The sequence below is a fragment of the Ambystoma mexicanum genome, chromosome 12 (assembly GCF_040938575.1).
Source record: "Ambystoma mexicanum isolate Mex_15411 chromosome 12, UKY_AmexF1_1, whole genome shotgun sequence".
Taxonomy (NCBI): Eukaryota; Metazoa; Chordata; class Amphibia; order Caudata; family Ambystomatidae; genus Ambystoma; species Ambystoma mexicanum.
Genome location: NC_090936.1, coordinates 651,873,354 through 651,890,216, shown reverse-complemented (window position 1 = coordinate 651,890,216; position 16,863 = coordinate 651,873,354). Strand labels below are relative to the sequence as shown.

General features: G+C 45.8%; 1 protein-coding gene across 1 annotated transcript in view; it reads left to right on the top strand.

Moving 5' to 3' along the window:
* Positions 1-733: 733 nt before the first annotated feature.
* SYPL1 (synaptophysin like 1) overlaps positions 734-16,863 on the top strand; it is a 432,272-nt gene continuing 416,142 nt past the window's right edge. The window contains exons 1-2 of the mRNA XM_069629128.1: positions 734-1,141; positions 1,290-1,361. Of these exons, the coding sequence (XP_069485229.1) occupies positions 1,124-1,141; positions 1,290-1,361 (90 nt within the window). The 5' untranslated portion in view covers positions 734-1,123. The remainder of the gene's footprint in view (positions 1,142-1,289; positions 1,362-16,863) is intronic.

The window sequence follows — 16,863 nt, the reverse complement described above, 5'->3', positions numbered from 1 at the left end:
CAGGGATAACGGGACGGGGGCATTCTGAACGTAACGTACTCCTGTCTTCACTAGGGAGAGCCTTCCTAACCCAATGGTGGAGGAAAGAGGAGACTGCCTCAGAGGGACGCCATTCCGCTGACCTAGGGTGCTGAATGAGGGAAGGGTAAAAAAACAGGACCCCGCTGTCATCTAACAATTGCTCCCCAGCAGTCTGGGACACCCCCACAGATGATACCTTCCTTTTACACCTCTTAGGCGGGGAGTCTGAATCTTCTGAGGATATGAGCCTCCTTGTCCCGCCATAGAATTCCCTTTTCTGAGAAGGGACTTCTGTTGATGTCAATGCATATACAAATTAGGAGGCTCGCATGCATTTTGCCACATAGGGCCTGGACAAAGCTCCAAATAGGCCAGTTTCCTGCATATATAATGGTCCTACGGTTTTATTTTTTCTGTGTAGTGTTAAAATGCTTTCTGCAACTGTCAACGAAAAAGCTGATGGGGCACGTAAAAATACAAATCTACAATTGTCCCCAAAAAAAACCTGATGGGGCGCGCAAATGTCGCCGTATGGAACCGCGCGCTACAGGTCTCTTCCTACGCACTACCTGCGAAACCATTTTGTAAAGTTGCCCACCCCAACCTTTTCTGATTTTTGCAGGAGAATGGATTTTAATCACAAAATGCAAAAAATATAGACCATGTTTGCGCTTTCAACAACAGAAAATTCTCTTTCATCCAATGCAAGTCTACGGTGAAAAAAAAACTCCCTCTTAAGTTGGTGGGCGGTATGGTATGGGTCTGCCTCGCCTGCAGGGGTCATCGACTTCTCGCTAGACCGATGCGTGCGGGCACTTATCCCCGTCGGTGTCTCTGCATTGTTAGGTTGTGACCCGGGGCTGTTGTAGCGCTCTGCCGTGACGTATGGAGTACAGAGCGAGGTCAAGGCAGCCATTGCGGAAGCTCTAGGCCTGCGGCCTACTGAGAAACCAACCCCGGAAAGCACTCGCAGGGGAGACAGCAACCCGAGGCGTCAGTCACAGGCTGGAGGGGTGGCTTGAGGAAGCGTCAGAGCCCGGCCACAGGGAGGTGTCCGCGCCCGGCCCGCCCCACTACAGCGTACGCCTCCTACCCTGCTGCCATGAACCGCCTTACTCAGGTACTGGGGCGGGTCGCACTTCTCTCGTTTTCTTGAAGAAAGTTATACATAAAAAAGTTGCTGGCGCCGTGAATGTACAAGGCCTGATCACGACGTGTGCGAACCGAGCAGCAGTTGACATATTTTTTTGGCTTTTCTTCATCTGCAGAAAATGTCTGGAGCGCAGATCAGCATCAACCCCCTGTTGGAGCCGCTGGGCTTCATTAAGGTGCTGGAGTGGGTGAGTACAGGAGACTGTGCGCCTGCTGTGGTGAGACTGTCATGGGAGCAAGGGCTGAGCTGTTGGGTCCAGCAGCTCGTTATGAAGGAGCGTAGTCACTGCGGGATCGTCTTGGTGGGGTGCGCGAATTGTCGGTAACTTTGGGGGACGCTGTTTAGTCACATTCCGACCCGGGGCGGAGAAGGAAAGGACGCGGCTGTCAGGCGTGTCACGAGGCGCTGTCAAGCTGTTATTCCTCCCGCCTGCACCCTGTTTCCAGTCGCCGAGGCGGGGAGGACGACCCGGCAGCACGGTTTCCGCATGACATAAACATATTCCCAAGTGTTGCATAAGATTCGTTTTGTTCTAATTTGGCAGAAACTGGGAACGTTGCTGTAAGCGCGTGATACCGTAGTGTAGGTGGGTTGGGTCTTGGCTGCAGGTCCACGTCCTGCTTCTCCCGGCCACTCTGCATTTTCGGTCGAGGTGGGTGGGGTGTGGGTTCTCGATTTGGTTAACATATTCCGGGATAGGGAGGTGGTAGACCGGGCCTAGTACGTTGACGGGCTCACTTATTTCCTCCTAAAGAAATGTATATGATCTTGTTTTTTATACCAATCTTGCATAGCTTTAAAAATGGGAAAAGCAACATGCCTTTGAACATTGTCTTTCAAACAAACCTTTCAATAACAGCCACCCTCATTTGTTTGAAGAGAATGGATCCTTCTCAGAGGAGTATCCAGCATTGCAATAATTGGCGGAGGTGGGGGTCGAGCGATGAAAGTCCTGTTACCCCCCCCCTGCACCTTGGAAAATGAATGCTAAACTAACACAATTGATCCAGGACACCCCCCCACCTCCCATTTTATGACTTGACTCCTACCCTCGCCCTGCAACATTCGCAAACGAGTGGGACATTCCACTGTGTGCTCCTACTCTGCATCTGTCTCTGCCCCTTATTGGGCCTGCAGTGCAATGAAGGGTATGGAGCGGGGCACAGAGCGTGCTCCTGCTTTTCCCCATATTGTGCATTGAGGGTGCAGAGCAGGAGCATATTGCCACACTGCTGTCCGTGTCCTGCTCTAGACCGCTATTCTACAGGCAGCCAGGGCGAGCAGGAGCACACCACAATACTGCTGTTCTGGGCACGAGACCCAGACAAAAAGTAATGCCATAGTAAGAAAGGGCTAGACTGGTTGCCCCAAAATGCCATACTAGGCAAGTAATAACCCATACCATACTTGGCAGTGTGTCTGTCTCCTCTCCTTGTTAGCATGCATCTTGCAAAATGTGCAAGTGTTGGTCACTTCAAAATGGTAAGGGAGCCTCATTAATGGACCACCAGACCCTTGATTAGAGGCGGTTGGCATACCAGAGCAGGGGAACCAGGGGATCCTACAACAGAATGCTACAAACACAACTTATCAGGTTAGGTGACTGTTGCTGAGATGTCATATGTTTAGACATACTGTAAATCATATGGAGTTTTTCCTATTCCTGCTGCAAAATGTGTTGTAAAATGTGTTGTTTCGACCTGGGGATGGGTGCAGGCCACTCAGTGTGGGAATCTCTGCCCCTGTAGCAAAAAAAAAACAACTGCCACTCATTCATATATGCAGAGATTAGAAGGTTGTTATCTTAAAGTGAAATATACACATTTATTTCAATTGACCTTTCCCCTTACAACAGCATTTAGTCTTCAAATGTCCAGATGGGGGGCCCATAAAAGGGATTAAGATGACTGTTTTTAATATAAAAAATAAGCAGATTTTATACTGATTATATTTTATATTAAAATCACCAGCCCTGTGACCCTCCCCTCGCTCCCACTCCAACATCCTTTGGGCTCCCTAGGGAGGCCAACCCCTAAGAGGGCGTGTGCAGGAAAAAGTTTGAATACCACTGCCTTAAAATAAAGTGAACAAGACAAAGGCGCATTTGCCTTTTCAAACCCATTATATAACCTGGAAAAATAATCAGAGGGAGGAGAATTTCCAATAACTGTTAGCAAAGTAAAAACGGTGCCCACCTTTTTAAATCCAACAATATGAAAAACAAAATCCAAATGTATCCTTGACTTGTGCCTCAAACAACACAGGACCAGAACCGGGGAAAATGACCCCTCCAGTCTTCAAGACTGTAACCTCTCTTGCCACACCCTGGGCAAATATTCATGACTCGCTTGTTTTTTTGGCTTTCAACCATATTTTAAAAAATGACTTAAAGTACACAACCTATAGTAAATACTTGCACAAATCAATAACTCCTTGTAGTAATATGCTAGGCACACAGTGTCCAATTATGGCATTATTCCCCCACCTTGCATCGAAGGCTACAGATACCATGCTATTCAGTAGAAGGCAAAACATGGCTGATGGATTTTGAAAATGTAGTTTCAAGACTTAAGACTCGTAACAAATGGTAATGTGTAAAATGTTTACCTGTTTGTGTTTAAATGTTTGACAAAGTTATCCTTCATATATAATGTGAGTCCTTTTACATTCTACAATAGCCGCTTTTTTATGTGTTAAATTGGAACGTGTGAAAATCATTTTATTTATTTATTTATTTATTTATTTATTTGCATTTATAAAGCGCCCACACAGCCCAGGCGCATCGAGGCACTGTTACAGGAGTATGTCTTAGTTGCATCACACAGGTGGGCGATCGGTTACATTGGCTGATTTTAAATAAGGCAGATAATTAGATGTATCACTCAAAACAGTTTTAAACTGTCCTGGAGGAGGACATATATTTTAGGCAGCTGACTTGTACTTTGCTTGTGCTTTCAAAATAAAAATGCTTCTTTTTGCGATTCTTAACAAACGTTAAGAACTTCTTATCCAAAACAATGGTCTCTTAAATGAGCCATCACGTGTAAATCGCTCCAAAATGCTCTGCTAGAAGGAAGAAGGTGATGAGCAGTACTTAGGGCAAAGGTTTCCTGCTGCCAGGACAATAAGTGTGCTGAGCAGGAACATTGTGCTCCCGCTTGGCACCCTCACTGTCCTGCCAGCGGTACACCTTTGCCATTCGGCACCCTCGTTGTCAATGAGGGTAACGAACGATAGAGGTGTCCTGCTCCCAAATGTCCTGGTCTGGCTCTTCAAAGAGCCACTGTGAGGGCAAGCTGCCCCTCCTGCCCCCCTTCAGAACGCCATGATCCTTCTCCCTTTTACTACCAACAAAGATAGTTGACACGTGGAGCAACTGATATCCCTCAAAGATATGGAGCACAATATGTTTGGATCTTCAGCTCTTTCCAATTAGAGATGGCAAACGAAATGAGACAATATTGAATTTTACATCCCTTTACTGCTTGCGATTAGTCAACAAATAGCACAAGGTATTTAGAGGAAATAAAATGAAAACCACATGCTTCCATATGAGCATAGCAATCTGCATTCTCTAAAATGTCATTTTAATAATATTGCATGATGTCAAAATCATTATACTTCTGTACAAAAAAATCTAGAAAGGATAAGCCTAGTATATTTTCTCCCATTATCCCTACTCCTGGCAAGGCAGTATTAATAATAATGTCCTCTTATGTTCATCCTAACTATTATCTGGAGACATTCTTTCCATTGTCCAAGCAGTTATGGCTACATTACCAAAATTGCTTGACGACTAGGACTATGGATAGTTGATTCCCCTGCATTAGTGTTACCAAAATGTTTCCGTCTGTATACATACACGTTCACAAATCGCCAGCATATGTATACATGTTTTAGAGATTCTAATTCCTTCTTACACAGCCAATTCTCCCCAAACGGGTGAGCAGATTTTTATATAATCCCAGTAATTGTATAGCCATAGTGATGGTTTTTCTTATTTGACCAGTGTAGAGGCTTACACTTTCTCAGAACGTGGCAGTTTAATGCTTTGTTGTGTTAATTGCTTCAAGCACATCTCTTGTGTTCTGAACAGGCTCGTATACAGGTTGTGCATTGTGCAAAGAGGACAGACATGAGGACATGTGTTACCTCTTCCAAAAGATGTCCACCCCGTACCTTATCCAGGTTACCCTGCAAGATGTGAAACCTTATCCTTGAGATTTGAAATGCTCAGTGTTTCATTGGTTACAATCGGGCACATCCCCCTTCTCATCTATTACATACCACACAGATAGCTTGTTCAACTCAATGTATTTTGCATGTATACCTACTACATAGCTAGATTGATTCACTGTTAGACTGCATAATATTTGCATATCTGACTGTGTTCTCTTTGTATACCGAGCACATAAGCCAGAGTGACTTGCTGTGTTTGCATATATACCTAGCATGCAGCTAGATTGAGTCGTATTGTCAGCCTAAAATACAATATATACTTAGCATTCAGTTTAATCAACACATCTCTCCATGCTTGCATAGAACATAGCTGGAATTAGTGTTCTGCCAATGGTAGCACTGCTAGATTGACTAACATCTTCATTAACTCATCAGACTTGCATGAGTGCAGAACTAGTTTGTCTCCATTCTGTCCGCCCAGTGGTAACATGCTAGATTGGCTCTTCGTGTTTGCCGGCAAAATCAATGTCTTCATTAGATTGGCCTGTTGTGCTTAACTGTACATAGATGAATTGAATCATTTGTGCTTTGCTTACATAAAGTGATATGATATGATAGGTTATTTATAACGCGCTTAATACCCAAAGGTTTATAAGCGCGGACCCGAGGATCGAACCTGTGGTGCTCTGTGTCTTGTGTCCAAGGCGAGCACCTGCATTCCTGTTCCGTAGCTAGATTGAATCATTGTTACCTGCGTAACAACTAAACCTAGTACTAGTACACTCATCACAACCTTTTGAATAGCTAGACACATGCATTGTTTAACCCTCGCACCTAGTCTTTCATAGCTATTCTTATCACACCTTGCAACCAACAATCCAATTGGAGACACATGTCTATTAAATCAGTCAGTTTCTATAATTGTATAGCCTCACATACTGTAGCTTGCAGGGAGTCCCTTAGACAGCAGACTCTTGATCAGCATCCAGTGCACCAGATAAGATCCTGAGGTGGGAGTATTTTACTCCCTATTTTTAAACTTTGAGATTAAATGTGATTTTAAGGGAGTACAAATTTAGTTTTCTCCTTCACAAGCGATTAAAACATATGTGACATCCAGCCAACACGTGCAAAAAGTTAAAACTGTATGGGAATCATTATCATGTGGTCCACATGACAGGCAGGTTTCCCTCACAATTAACAAATAGAGCACAGTCTGTTGTAGCACAAGCACCCTCCCAGAAATGGAACAGATGAGCACCAACACTATGCCCTTCACCTGCATGCAAGGAATAGGTACAACATTAGCATAAGCTGCTTAATGCTTCCCTCACACAGAACAGATCCGCTTGAGAAGGAGCCGTTCAGGCTTCCCACACACAAACCGAAAAGGCAAATCAGGACAACCGCAATGCAAGCTTTCATAATGTTGAACAGATGGTGTAGATCAGTGCAAGGTAGAGCAAGGATAGAAGATCCCCACACAGAACAGATAAGGAATGGGTCTCAGTAGTAGAAGCTCCCCTCACATAGTCTATAGAACAGCTGCAACAAATTGTTAAGGAGTACACGCTCCCTTCATAATATAGAAAGGGTATGCCATAGGCCTCAGTACATCGTTCTTTCCTCACATGGAACGGGAACGTTGTTAGTCTCAACCGTGCAATATTAGCACAGATAAGTCGTTGGTCATAGCAGTGGAAGTTCCACTTGCTTAGAGATGCAATGGCATGGGATGGAACTGTGCAAGCACCCCCACACTGAATAGGTAAATGAAGGGCTTGAAATGCAAGCGAGACTTGCATAGAATGGAAACATCATAGTCCTCAGCAGTCCAAATTCCCATCCCAAAGAACTTGCCCAGCAGGGGCTAAGCAAGCCAAGCTTCCCTCACATAGAATAGGAATAGCTTACTTGCAGTTGGAGCACCACTCACATATAACAGGAACAGTTAATTGCCTTTGCAGTGCAAGCTCCTTCCAGATAGAACGAATACATAATTGATCGCAACTAGTTCAAATACGTAGGCTAACCCTGCTTCCAGAATCAGAAAAACTTCACATGATGGCAGTGCTCCAGGTAAGATTTGGAAGTGGGAGTATTTGACTCCCTATATTTTAAAGTTGTGCGTAAAAGAATGTTTTAGTGAGTAAAAATGTAAATCCAGTTCCTAATGGAAGTATTTTCTAAGCATGTAAAACTGTTTTTGTAATAATTATTCCTTTGCACCTAGTTATTCATTCACAAAGCTACATGTTTACTTCTTCCGGTCAGGCAGTATTAATAGTAGTTTCTTCCTGTGGTACTACGTGTTCTACTAGTCCAACCATATCCATGGAGCTTTGTGGGTGAAAGCAGGGGTGCAAGGTTCTACATGTCAGATACCCATTTTTGTTGGCAGCATTTTTTACACCCCATTTTTATTTTTTGGGAGGATTTGCCTATTTTTAGGGAGTAAAAGTGGCTGATGCAACCCTTATCTGTGGGGCCGCATAGTAGGAAGTTAGTAAACTACAATTGGAAGGAATTCAGCCTTAGACCAACAAATGATTTGTGTACCAATTCCCAGCCACTATTCAGCTGGTTTATTATTATAGTTAAAAACATGTTTTTTTTTCTTGTTACGGTACATTCAACGTTTAACCCCATTAAACCTAAAACATACAAGAAATTGTCCCAACTCCATACATGGTTCGACATTCAGGGAAGCTGCTTCTAGCCTAGGAGAGCATGGTTAGCTTCAAACCAACAGTTACCAGGGGCTACTTTTGAAAGCGAGCCCCTGAACGGTCACACCAGAATGAATACAACCCGCTAGGGAAGGAAGGCCCAAGTCGCTCTTGTAAGGATAACAAGTTTAATCTCATGCGCAAATGAAAGCAACAGCAAAGAACTCTGCTGCTAAGAATGTTCTGCCAGAGAAAGGTACAAGCAGAAACGTATAAAGCCAAACATCGTCACAAGTGACGCAATACATACATAAACACCTGCACAGCTGATTAGATGGACCCTATTACAGGTGCTGCCTTTATCCATATGGGATGGCAGTTTATTGGTCCCAGCCCAGTCCGTCCATCCGTCTTCCATCATGTGGACGCTGCAGGGCTCATCTTCTCACGTCGAAGGTCAGAGAACAAGTTAACTATACTGCTTGTTTATCGCTCGTACTGTGCCCTTGGCAGGCTTCAAAATAGACACACAGGGGGTTCCAGGGCCCTCTACCCTTCACACACACATTTCACTCACTTCGTCAGCGCCATCCGGCTCCAAGGTCTCCGCCCTCGTTTAGAAATATAATGTATCCCTCCCAGCACCTCGCAGTACAAGTCACTTCACATGATTGTCGCTGCAACGACTCAACCTGGCCACCTTCTTTGAACATTTCAAGACTTGTTACTTTTGGGGTTGGTGGTCAAAGGGCACCTGGTGCGGGGATCTTAGGGTTCAGTCAGTTATATGGGCTGTAACTTGTGGTTACTCGGGAATGGCCTGCGTCATGTTTTGGCCAAAGTGAGATAACGTGCACACCAGGCGCCGGCAACCGATTGCGGCCTTGTGAGGCACATTCTTTTTGGGTGAAAGACACATCTTTGCAACACTTTCAAGAATAATAAATAAACAGACCGGTGGGTGGGTGTGCGAACTGTCCTCTTGGGAGTATCTCTTGACTGGATATCTGTGTAGCCTCGTGGATTTGGGCCTAGTGCAGGTTCTGCCACTTTTACCGCACAAGCCTTCTCTTCTACCTAGGATTATTAATATCTACGTAACATAGCAATGCCACCCGCACTTTGGGCCACACTATATGAAGACACTATAATTGATTACATTAGCATAGGGTCCTGCTGAACGGGAAGGCATACCTTTCACTGCCCTCTGGCCCCTAACAGTGCCTCAAATGCATCTTGCCTTACTTTAAAGCATGTAGGGTTGGGGCTGCCCCCTTCCCAAGATTTCCCTTTTTCGTTACTTCTGCAGTAACAATTCTGTACTAACCATTCTGTACTAGTTCTGCGCTCCCCCTCCCCAGGTTCTACATCCACATATGGCTTATTCCTCTTGTCTTGCACACTGATCGCAAACTCTCCCCCCTAGGTGCGTACTCTTCAGGTGAAAAGGTCATATATAATTATTCCCCCCCCCCTCCTGCCAGGTCCACCCAAACCTGTGTGTAACTTTCGAGATCAGGGGGTAGGGAAATGACAGTGTGGTATAAAGGGTCAACTTCATCTACATACGGGATGGGGATCATTTCATACTTCGGCCCCTCTGTGGGACATTGGTTTGTTTGTACTTCAATGTTTTTTGTTTTGCAAGGTGCTTTTGAACCCCCAATTGATACCATGATCCTTGCGCTATCAGGTGCCACAGTGGCGCAGCATTGAAGAATCAGCTGACATGTGCAGAAAATTGCGGAATTGTACGATCGGACCGAAAACAAAAGGTCCCACCATACAAAAAGTCAGAAAAATGCTACCACCAAAGGTTCGAACACCAAAAGTTCGAACCTTTGGTGGTAACATTGTAGGTGAGTATTAACATTTTTTTAAAAAAAAAGACTGCGGGTGTTGCGGGGAACACCCCCGCAGCACACCCGAAAAAAGAATAAAATGGTGGATGTGGGGGTGTACCCCGCTCACTATACTTTACAGTATAGTGAGCGGGGGAAACCACTGCAGCTCCCAAGAAAAGGACCCTGCAGCGCCGGTTCTGGATCACAGAAGTGAACGGGAACTGGCTCTACAGGGACACTGTCACGACCCTCGCCCAAAACCCCCTCTGGCAAACCCATTGGCCAGGTGGAGTCAGGACTCGGGCCTCTAGAGCCTGTCATCCTCTTAAAAAGCCCTCATGGGGCCCGTCCTGGCGCCTATGGCGCCAGGCTCATACACCATGAAAAACAATGTGCTTGGGAACTATCTTATTGTATTGTCAGCCAACATGGAGGCATCCACATAGCTTGGTTCCTAAGAACCAAACTATGCGGTCTAGTGTTTTGGGTGTGGCAGCCTAGGAACTACTTTACCTGGACTATTTTGTTGGGGCTATTTAAACCACACCCGAGCAAGACAACACGCTTCGCGTTACTTTGCAGCTAGCAACGTGACGCTCACCATGTCCAGCTATTCCCTCAAACCTCGGAGAAGCAGAACCTGCAAGGAGACAAAAGGAACATCATTAGCAGCAGCATCTTACCTGCAGTCTTCATCTTTAAACACTCGCAGCTACTGAGAACAGCTTCCTCGAATCTGCACGCCTCCTGGACAGAACGACCTGAAAGAGGAAGATAGAGGCAACATTAAAGAAAGCAGTAGAGACATTTACAACTTACAAACTGCTCAAAAGGCTTACCTGGCTGGTCACCTCTCGGCTGGCACCACTCCGGACATTCCACTCGCGCTGAAGAACACCTCGACCTACAAGGAAGGAAAACACAGGTTAGCAAAGGCAAGACTTCACACCGCTGCGCATAGCGCTTACCGCATCATAGCGCTCTTAATGCGCCATCATTTACCAGCGGGGCTCAACCAAGCCAGTTCGCCGCGCTGAAGCTCCGCATACCTAAGGGAGAAAAAAAGAGACATTTTAAACAAAGAAAGGCATGCAGGATAGCAACAAAACTAAAGAGCAGCAATAAGACCTACCTGAACAATATCAAACGGGCCGGGGTCAGCGAAGTAACTGGACCGCACTCGCCCATGAAAGACAACGCGCCCCTGCAAAGAAGGCAGGACGGAGAGCACGCCTAATTCTACCACAAGGTGAGAAGAGGGCGCCAGAGGGACTGAAATCATACAGGGGTGGAGGGAGGATACTTACCCCAGTCGGTCAGTCTTGAACACAGTCCTACTGTATTTTCAGGCAGAACCTTCCCCGCAGACCACATCAGGGCAAAGCTGAGAAGCAAACCAGCGAGTAACCCGGCTGGGTGGCGTCCCTGTGGATACCAGGTGAGCGTATCAGACACAGAGTGAAGGAAAGATAAGTAGGGTTTGGTTATGTTGGGAGTGTGTTGAGGGTGTGGATATGGGTATGGGGGGGTTTTGAACGTGTGTTCGCATGAGAAATGTACAAACCTTTTGTGGTTCGTACATTTCTCATGCAAACTTTCCGGCCGCGGCAAAATCAGCTGCAGTCGGATCACGTAGATCCAAAAATGACCAGGATGAACACAACAATGGGCATTAACATCTTCACGATTGCTCCTAACCATGATTGGGCCCAGTTAAATGTCATGCTATGCTAATCACTGTCCGGAACTCCTCCTTCCTTCTTCATACGAACACCCAGGCCATGGACAGCTGCAGTGATGTGAGATAATGATGCATTTTCAGCGTCTTCTGGAGGTATGAACATGTGACTTGAATCGCCAAATTTTGTTTGCAAACCCCACCCTCCATTGCTGTTAACATATCGAGCACATATTTGTTCTGCGTTGTTCTAAGTCTTAGTGCTTGTAACTCAACCTTTATCCTGTTGAACCCATTCTCTGTTTCATTTGTGAGCTGGAACAGTTCCCACTGCACTATCTGCAGCCATTTGGCATTGACTGCGGTCTGCACTCCTGGCAACAGTAAAGAAGCAAAAAAGGATTCTGCTGAGCTAAAACGCTGTTACTCTTCTGGTATTTCAGTAAGCAAGGTGGAAAAGTCCTTAGAAATGTAGTTTGATTTTTTTTTTTCATTCTCTCTGGTTGCTGGAATTGTCCTTTTCCTAGCCGGATGTGAGGCTCTTGCGTGGGCACCAAGCTCTTATCTTCAATTTGCGCTGTGGGGAAACTTGTGGGTCCCCCTGCAGGCAGCATTCCCCCCTTGGTGTTCTTCTGGGATTACCAATAGCGATGAATGCAATGTGGCCAGCGAACAGCCCCTCCATGATCCTGGGAGGTGCAAGTAAGCTTGCCTACTACAGTTCCACTAGTAATCTATCAGTGTTGATGTTCATTTCTTCATGTCTATTGATCAAGAGAGTTTTGTTGCAATGTTAGTTTGTGCCCACAAAGACAGTATCTTGACCGCAGAAACAGTTTATATTCTTCTTCCTTGTTCACTTGCACCGGCTTCTCCATTGTTGTAATTCACGTCAACGTCAGTTTTGAGATATGCTCCGTCCAGATTTGTGTACAAAAGTTGTCCACTCGTGCGATTCTATCCTTGCTGTATGTTACCAGTCCTTCTGCCAAGCAAGGTAGTGTGCGTTCCTGCCAATTATTTTTGACATAATTCCGCACCTTCACCATCAGATTTTGGCAATTCCACTCACTTGATGTTTCTTGGGTCATCCGTGTATTTGACAAAATCTGGGCTCACCATTTGTAGTTCCACAGTGTGTGCCGGGAACGTTCCTTTTATTTTGCATAGCGCAGGATGAACCAGGCATTGCGCCTCTATAATTGGGACTGCTTCTAGCACTAATACCTTGGGGGCCCCTGATGCATTCGGAATGAGTGAACACAGATAACCGCTCCTGTTCACAGTATTTCTCCTCATACCACTCATATCAGAGTACCATGAATTAGAGAATTCAGGGTGATGAATGTCCTCAATCACATCAAAACCGAACCCTTGGTGCATGTCATACTTGCGTCGTATTTCTTCTTTCATACCCATTTTCAAGGATAGACGTTTTTGTAATACTATCAGAAATGCCTTTAGACCTTTCCATAGTAGTAGACAGTCCCCTTCTTATTGTAAACACTTCGTTCTCTACAGACAGAACTTGCATATTTGAGTTATTGAATGCGTTTCCATTATTATTCGTGTTCACATTAGTACTAACATATGTAACTCCACTTGTGTTATTGACATTTATATAAATATATGGTTCCATTTGGATAATAACAAAATCCTATTTCCCCCCGTCCCACCCTTTATCGGTCCTTCTCCTATAAGTCCCTCCCCAATGCACTCCCAATAGTACTAGCAATATCACACACAATCCTCCAGCAAGTGCTGACCAACAATAATAGATACATTTCCAATAATAGATATATTTCCATAATCTTTCATTTTGCATCCCTACGCCTCGGGTCCCTACTTAACAAACTATGTGCATGAGTTGCGTCCATTTCTCTTCACCTACAATAGAATCACAGACACACAAGACAACAAAAAAGGGAGGGACGTGAAAGACATACACTTGTATAAAACAATAAAAGAAATGAAAGGGAACAAGGGAGAAAGGGGTAGAGAGAAAGAGAGAGCACTCCCAAGAAAAGAAAAGTGCGTAGCTAGCAGCTGATCCTTGGCCTGCCACGCGGATGTGCCACCACACCCATATTTCCACTGAACAGGTCGGTAAAGTGCTCAGGGTACAGGTACTGTTACCCTTGATCTCAAGACAACTGATGCACCACTGTGCTTTCTGAAGGTGCCCTACGGATGTCAGAGAGGTGGACCCAGTAGTGCAACTCCTTGACTTTCACGGTGAGGAGAATACAAAACACCACCTCGTACGGGCCCTGGAACAGAGGATTGTTCCAACGGCGTACAAAGTTTGAACGTAAACTAAATCCCCCGGCAGCAGTGGTCTACTTGTTCTATGCTCCGGAGGTGCAATCTGGGAGACGCATTTAATGGCCCGAGTTAGTGTCGTCAAAATTTCACTGAATTCCTCTCCTAGCACTGCTGCAGTCCTGTGTGCATCAGCAGCCCTTCGCACAGGGGATATGGGGGTATGCATGCCCCGACCAGCGACCACCACGTGGCTGCGTGCACAAATTAAAAAGGGCCAGGGGCAGACAATGCAGCCAGTTTTTCTTTAATGTCATGCACAATTTGGACAGTTTGCTCTTAAGGAGGCCATTTATCCTCTCCACAATGCCATTGGCCTCTGGGTGGTAAATCGAACACATCCCATGCTTGATACCAAGTAGTGTTGTGACATACTGGAGTGATGGATTGAAGAATTGTGTGCCGTTATCTGACCACACCCCAGCGCAGGAAAACTTCCTGCACTAAAAACCTTGCCGTACACTTGGCATCCGGGTGTGCACATGGCCTTGTTCCACCCACCTTGAGAAGGGACAGACCACCACTTGATCCATTGCAACGCTCCCCCATATCGGTGTAATCTATATGTAATTCATGGAACGACCCAATAGGGCGGGGCAATAATCCCTGTGCTGAATCTTTGACATGTGGTGCAACGGATGACCATATCAGTGATGCTCTCTTGAATGTTTGGTGTGAACCAATCCTCTGTATGTCTGCAGCTATGTGTTGTTTTGAACTATGAGACGGCTAGTACAACTGTTCAAATGCTACTGCTAGCAGTTCCTGGGGTATCACTGTCGTCCCCGAGAGATCTGTCGGAGACTGCTTACATCCTCTCCAGAACCACAACTCGTTTTCCCTCTCAGGCGCCCTTCCTTGCAGCTCAATAATCTGGGAGATGGGCAATGCAGTGTAAGGCACTGGACGCTCGTCTGTCGGTGGGGCAGCCACAACATACTCAGTGAATGGTTTTTGCTTGGCTGGTACGCTGCCATTTTGGCTGCCGCATCGGCGGCTGCTTTCCCTCATGAGATTTCGTCTGTCCCGTGTGTATGGGAGGCGCACTTGACCGCCAGAAGGCTGTGATAGTGCAACTGTCAGCCTCTCTAACAGCACTGCATGTCACACTGGAGATCCATCCGCTCTCCGGAACCCCTCCTTTCAACGGGAGAGACCATCGTGTACCGTTGTTGTAATGTACGCTGAGTCGGAATATATTGTGACCTGACGCCTTTGCGACGCTCTCAGCACTTCGATGAGCGCCACAAGTTCTGCTGCTTGTGCAACCTTTTCATGACCACCGTCTTGTACTCCCATCCCTCAAGTCGTACCACTGCTGCCCCTGTCTGTCTCTGTCCATCCTCTTGATCAATTGTGGATGACCCATCAGCAAAAAGCACCTTACCCTCCATCAGTGCACAATCCTTTGCTTTGGGAGTGTTATCCTCCTTCCCCTCGTATGTGGCAGTTTTTGGTCGTCAAGTCATCTGCCGTCGGCATATCTGTCAAAGGTGGCCGGATTCATTGTCTTACACCTGACCACATGAATATGAGGTTTCGAGATGATAATCTCATATGTCGATGACCTTTGCGTAGTCAGGGTGGACTTCGACCTCTCTAATAGCGAACAAAGAATGTTCCACATACATTACTTAACACCCCATTACAATTGTGGAATTTTCTCTATACCAAAGGCAGCAGCTGCTAATGCTTGTTCGCATGTGAACTGTCCTTGCATCACTGCATCCAGCGTACCACTATAATAGGCCAATGGCTTGTGGCCCATAGTGCTTTTTGCGTCAACAGCGCAGTCATAAGCTGACCATCAGAATGCAATAACAAATAAAATTCCTGTGTGTAGTTGGGGGTGGCCAATACAGGGGCCAAACTAATAACTTCTTCTAAGCTGTCAAACTGGCTGATCATGTTTGCCGTCCCACTGTCTGTGGTCCTTTGTTTTTTGTGCTTCTCTCAGAGCCTATAAAAGTGGCCTTGTCTATGCCGCATAATCCAGAATCCAGGCTCTGCAGTAGTTACATAGGCCCAGAAACCTCTGCATCTCTTTAACTGAGGCAGGTCTGGGAGTGGCGCATACTAATGCTGCACTATCGGGGTAGTACCCTTTTCCCATTCGCCAATATGAACTTCCCCAAGTAAATTACTTACTGCTGGCAATATTGTAGTTTAGCCTTATCGACCTTGCAACCCTTACAAGCCAACAATGGCAGGAGTGTAATGGAGTACCTTCGGCAATGCTGTTCACTGTCACTACACACTAGCATATCGTCCACGTACTGGATAATCGTGCTAGGCACCTGCATGTTCCCCAGATCGGCATGCATTATTCTGTTAAATATGCTTGGTCTCTCACAGTACCCTTAAGGTAGTCTAGTATGTTCGAACCTCATCTGACCCTGCTTAAATGCCGTAAGGTACCTCGACTCCGGATGGAGTGGGATAGATACAAATGTATTCTTCAAATCCGCCACAGTGAAATATGTAGCCTCCTTGGGGATGCTACATACAATCGTTGCAGGATTCGGAACCACTGGAAACTCTTTCTGTACCACATCGTTTAGGGGCAAAAGTCTTGGATCCTTCTCCAATTGCCCCATTTGATGGTTATTTTCTTTTTTTGTCTGTAGACGTAGATGGCACGATAATCCCCTGGTCCAGTAGGGCCTTTGTTTTTCTAGTGCCCTCCTCCGCCGCTCTGGAAAGTGGGTATTGTCTTACCGTGGGCAGCACCGCACTTGGCTTCAGGGTTATGCGCACAGGCATTACATCTTTCAATAACCCTACATCATGTGGGTTTGTAGTCCACAACTGCAAGGGCACATGCTGTAAATCTTTGTCGAAAAATGCGGATGGAGTTACTGCTGCCATTAAGGGACACTGCACTCTTCAATACTGTATCATTATGTCGCATGGGATGCAAATCTCCAGTATTATTTCCCCCCTCCTCCTTGTCATTATTCTCAAACAGTTTGTCATCTATCACCTCATTTATCTGCA